The 6,000-nt window shown below is 41.5% G+C and overlaps 1 protein-coding gene across 1 annotated transcript in view; it reads left to right on the top strand.

Annotated features, from left to right (window-relative positions):
- Nucleotides 1-5,145: 5,145 nt before the first annotated feature.
- Nucleotides 5,146-6,000, top strand: part of LOC109419801 (uncharacterized) — a 59,260-nt gene continuing 58,405 nt past the window's right edge. Inside the window, exon 1 of the mRNA XM_019694092.3 lies at nt 5,146-5,736. Coding sequence (XP_019549637.3) covers nt 5,583-5,736 — 154 coding nt within the window. The 5' untranslated portion in view covers nt 5,146-5,582. The remainder of the gene's footprint in view (nt 5,737-6,000) is intronic.

Genomic DNA, 6,000 nt, shown 5'->3' with positions numbered 1-6,000 from the left:
ACAGTACCGAGAGGTCAGATGACCCTGTGCTCTCGGAAAGCTATTTTGAGGTGGTTTTTGGCAGGATTAACATTAATGTAATTCTAACCCAAAGGCAGAATAACTTGAAAATTAGGGGGATTAGGGGCATAATGGACACCCGGGGCGAAATGGACACCCCTGTTTTTGCCGAGACCGTTGACTTTTATGTTAAACTTTCAATGTATAAGTGTAAAGGAACAAATCATTGTTCTATTTTCCAAAAGTACCATTGATATTGCTCCAAAATAATTAAAATATCATTTAAATTGAAATATATTTTACATATGGTAAAAATCTTATAATTTCGAAGCAGCAGGAAATAAGGTATTACGATTGTTGGAGTGTGTCCACCATAAAAACAAGTGAATTGTTACTGAGTCCCGAGATGAACTAGCCTAGGGCTAAAAATCTCGTTGATACAGATAAAAAAAAGTATTTTATTTTTGATCAGAATTTACTTAAAATTGCAATTTTAATGTCGTAGTCGATTCGGGACGAAATGAACACCGGTAATTACGAATGTATGTACGCGCATTGCATACTGTTAGGCGTTCTAGAGAGTTTGGAAAAAATCAATCCGATTATTTTAGCCTAAAGTTTATTTACCTTTGATGTTATTTAAACTCGTCTAAGATGGAGTATTATATCTGTGGCATTGGTCTCCGTAGGCAGATTACTTAACTGATCGATGTAATCAAAGAATTACCATAAAATATGCAGGGGTGTCCATTTCGCCCCGTACCTTTCGTGCCAGCCCTGTAAAACACACGATTTAAAATTCGTTATTTCTTTACAATAAAGACATTTTACCTGCTGTAAATGATTGAAATACGTAGGAAACAAGTTAAAGTTGTAAGCCAACTGATAATATGTTTAGTTTTTCTTCATTATACAGGTCTAACCTAGGGTCTAACGTACTCATTTGCTTAGGGTGTTCATTATGCCCCTAATCCCCCTACTTGTGTCTAACCCAAAACCCAAAACTACTTTGAGTTGGAATTCACAGGTTGGGTTGGTAACCTAACCTACAGAAAACCAGGGTGGCATTCCTGCATCCTAAGACCTCCCCGAATTTCCCTAGGACCCGTGAAGTTCCGGCTAGGACCTGGTTCCTACTTTCAAGTCATACCGTCCGCTCCGGATTAGCTAAGAGCAAACCATCGGTGGAGATAGTGGCACGTTACCCACGTGGAGTGCTCATCCCAAATGCCAGGTGTACGAAAACCCTGTCTGGAAGCCCACGTTGAAGCAACACACTGCGACAGCAGACACGACCAACGGTAGCCAATGTAGTCCATCCAAAGTCTGTACGGTGGTAGCAAACCGTTTTGAATTAGATTTTAGATTAGAGGCATTTTAAAATCTTCCCCTGTGAAACGCGCGACAGGATTTCTCTTATTAGACATGTTTTCATATAGAAAAGTGGTCGGTTGTGCGTGAAATTCAGTGTTTATTGATCCATTGTCAGATCACATCGCCAACCATAGGTGACTCCTAGACCTGACAATGCACCCTACCCTACCAACAAAAAAAAACCTTCCCAAGACAAACGTGGAGACACTGGGATTTCCTGTCTCTATAACAACGGTTGTCTTACTAACAATCCCTTCCTTCCTCGATGACCGTAAGGACGTGGCCAGCGCCGTTATTGACATTACTTGTGAGTTCTCGAACTGTGCACATTGAAAATAGTAAGCTAGTCCCAAGCCCTATTCGATGAGTTCCATTTTCAATTTCGATTGTTCTGGAGTAGCAACTACGAATTGTTCGGTCATCTATGCTCATTAGCGTGGGTCATCGGAACCGTTTTCTCAGATCAAAGCTTTTTCGGTTCCGTTTCGGGTCCTGACTATCTGTGCAAAATTTGAGAACGATCGGTTGCGTCTACACTTTGCGCATTGCAATTGAAATTTGTATGGGATTTTGTATGGGAAAACATACTTTTTTGTATTTTTGTCATAAGTTGAAAATGTTTGTCTGAAACTTTTTAACCGATACTGTAAATTGATAGCCTAGGATGTCCTGAAAAACTTTCATTAAGACCGCAAAGCGATCCGGTGCTTGTGAAAATAGTTATAACCAGCGAACCGCATGCATGTGTTTATGTTTTAACATGTAAAGGAATAACAATAGCAACAAAATCATACTGATTCGTCAAGCAATTCCAACGCTATAACTTTTTTCATAAGCTTCAGATCATTTCGCAGTCTTCGACAAAGTTTTTCAGGACACCCTAGGCTATGTTTTCACTTTATCGGTTACATGGTTTTAAAAAAAATCGAGCTTGTCATGAGAGAAATGCATGAAAGTGTGCTTTCCCATGTAAAATCACATACAAACTTCAAACGCGATGCGCAAAACGTAGACATAACCGATCGTGCCCAAATTTTGCACACTTATTTGGGTTTTGAAATGGGACCAAAAAAGCTTTGATCTGATGGGATACCATTGATTTGTTCATTTTTCCATATAAACGATGACCCACTCTAATGCTCATGCTCATGCTCTGCTCATGCTCAAAACTGCATCGTTTGCTTTGATAAAGTATTCACTGAACTCAAATGTCCACCCGCAATACAGTGAAATTGACTTTTCAATGGCGATTATATATCAATCACTTCGATTATTTGTTTATACTGCAACCACTTAACCTAATTTACAGCTCTTTTGTCCACTAGGGCACTGTGTGAGCGATTCCTATTGGCGGCTGCCACGGCGGCTGCACTTACACTTTGTACAGCGCCTATATGTATTCTATTCTAATTCCACTAATTCTAATTCGAACTGGTAGCCTTTCCGCTGCTGTCACTTTTCTACCCTGTCCATGGTAGAATGATGAGCACGATGTTGATGGTTGATGTGTGGCTCTTGTTCCATTTCCAGTTCGATTGGTGGTCCATAATGAGTTGCCGTTAGCCGATATCCAAGTTCCCGGGTCCGTTAGAGCATATGCTCAGAATAGGGTCAGGTGTCAGCTGCTCTCGGGTGGAAGAGCAACTGACGAAAAATTGCAAGTGCTGGGGCTGGGATCAAACCCATGACTATCCACTTATGAAGTGAACGTGTAGCCACTACGCTACGGGCCGCGGCCCTCACTTCGATTTTATCGATCGATTATTCGATTATATCGATTATATCAATGACGACTTCTTCTACCTTAAAGAACATTGTTCTAAAATTTACGTCTGTGGTTTGGGGATAGGCTAGTGAACCAACGTGAACCATTATAGAGGTGGCTGGCGGTAATATTCGGCTATTTGTTGCATCATGGACAACAAATTGGAATTTATTTGTTCTACCTGCCACGTAGGTTCGTCGGTGGTCTTAGTCTCCACACTACCCAGGGACATGTTTTTGACAAAACAGTTGAAAGCCCCCACTTATCTACTCGAATTGTGAAGCCGAACTCTTAGAAGACTCGGCAAGCCTCGTTGGATAAATGTACGACTCGTGCTGTAAAAATCTTCAGTCTGCACCTTGTTGCGTAAACTACTATTGGCAATTATACTAGATAGGACAACCTATGTTTAACCCTTCAGCACGCGCGCTGTTGTAAAAAGTACAACAATACCAAAAAACCTCGCTCTTGATATACAGCGCGAGCGCGGTGCAGTTTCGGTTGCTTGATGGCGCGTCCTGGAAGGTTAAAAGTAGGAAAAATGCATGCTGAGGGTGAGAACTGGGTTCAATTTTTGGTCGATCCCAAAACTTTGTAAAGGAAATTTCCTTGACTTCCTTAGGCATAGTTTATCTTCGTGCCTGCCGTACAATGTACAACATGGTCATTAACAGCGGAAGCTCTCAGCTTAGCTAATAACTGTAGAAGTGTTCATAGAACAATAAGCTGAGAAACAGGTTTCATTCCATAGGGTACGTAACGGCAAATAATAAGACCCAGTGACCATTCGGCCTAGACCATTCAGTCTAATGACCTTCGGCCGAATGGCCTGACACCGGCTACTTCTAGGGCTACTGCTTTTCTTCTGTGTTACCGATGACCTCATCGAGATAATCAGAAGTATACCAGGCCGACTAGTAGCGAGTTAATGCTGCTAGAAAGCAGGTTGTAGGAGCAGAGACCAAGATGGTTGTCGATCGTTAACAACTAGCACCGTAAGTCGGTCGTCGATTTTCTATTGCAAGATAGCGTCGGAAAAATCGATTTGTAAGCGGATCTTGCTTTGGTTGGAGAGCGGCGTTCATAACCGTGGAATAGTCTTCGCAATTTCGATTCGAACCTTAGACCCTACTACGATGACACCAGCGGTCTATTGGGAATATTTAGTCGACGGGATGGACTTGGAAAAAATGGGAAGACTTATTTACTCTATGACAAATATGCAAAATATGCTCATTTAGTTCAAAATTTACCGAGAGAATATTCAACCAACCTCTTCTATACAAACTTCAAACGCAATTCTGTTAACAATACCTTAATAGTTATTTATGTGACGAGTTGCAAAAAGTTGATTTTTTCAGCACGAGTCGTACATTTATCCAACGAGGCTTGCCGAGTTGGATAAATACGAAGAGTGCTGAAAAAATCCAGTTTTGCAACGAGTCCCATACAAAATTTTATGCAATGATTTTTTCATAATGCAACTCATTTGAGTTGCATAATGTTCATAATGCAACTCAAATGAGTTGCATTATGATCATTATGCAACTATTTTCTATTATGCAACTCATTTCAGTTGCATTATGAACCGGTACGGAAAAGTTGGTCATTATGATACTGAAATGAGTAATATAAAATAGAAATTATGACACTGAATTGCATAAAAGATTTATGTTATTGTATTTTGGTAGAGTTTTCAAATGTATGATTTCATAAATTATGATATTTAAAAAATTCTTCACATTTTGTTAATTTTGCGCATTATATTTTTTTTATTGCTCCACCCTAGTGCTCTGCCAACCGTATTGAAGCACAGTTTCGTACTCATAGTCTGAGCTCCTTCCTCGGGTACCGGTACAGCTAGTAGACAATATTTGCTAGAAAAGAACCCTGCCAACATTTTCAAATACACGTCGCTTTCATGCTGGCGTCGCTGGAAATTCGTACCGTCATTCACATCCACTAAGCTCCCAACGCCGGGGACTACGATCGACTAGAACTTGATGTTCTTCGCCTCTCCGAAAGGGTACTTGTAGCTAGTCGTGTCGTGGAACCTCGTCTCATTTTAAAATAACGTCTGTTGCGGTTCGGTCGTGAAAGTATTTAACGCTGCCAGCTACTTGTAGGACTACCAACCACTAAACCTAATTGGCTTCTGTCCGAGTATGGTTTGTGGCCTCTAGGCATAGTCAACGGCGGTCAGCTTGTGGTCCTCTTATCGCGTATTTCCGCCGGAGTGTATGCAACACGGCTAACAAGTCCAGGAATCACACGTAGGGGGCGCAATTTTGGTGCCACCGCAGCCGTCACGTTCGGTGTTTCCCGTTGTCGTTAACGGGGAACGGATCAATCGTCGGCAGTGCCGTCAGGTTTGGAAATTAAAAGTGCATAAAATCGGAGGTAATTACCACAGCCCCAGTGAAGAAAACGAGTGTGAGCGAAAATGGGTGCCTTGAAGAAAATGACACGCTGTGGTAGCATAAGTACATTGTTCGCGGTGCTAATAGTGCTGTTTGGCGTCAGTTCGTCGGCCCTGACCACATTCGGCAAGTCCAACACACAGAATCAACAGGCTCCGCAGCCAACACGGGCACCAGGTTCGTCCAGTTAATGAGTCTATTTTATTGCTATTTTTATCAACAATGCGGCAGAACGGAAATAACCGACATCGATTGTGCATAAATTTTTGCCGGCGGTTTTGTAATCTGCTGAAACCCCGTCGGTGTTAATGGGTTTAAACTGGTAACGGTTGTTCTCTCGTGAAACGCCTCGAAAGACTGTATTCACGTACATATTCCTACTTGATTTGAAGCAAGGAAGCATGATTACAACAAGTCGTACATGTACTGATACGAATTCAT

This window comes from Aedes albopictus, chromosome 1, assembly GCF_035046485.1.
Source record: "Aedes albopictus strain Foshan chromosome 1, AalbF5, whole genome shotgun sequence".
In the NCBI taxonomy this organism is placed as follows: domain Eukaryota; kingdom Metazoa; phylum Arthropoda; class Insecta; order Diptera; family Culicidae; genus Aedes; species Aedes albopictus.
Note: the sequence above shows the minus strand (reverse complement) of the source record. Positions and strands in the feature narration are given on the sequence as shown.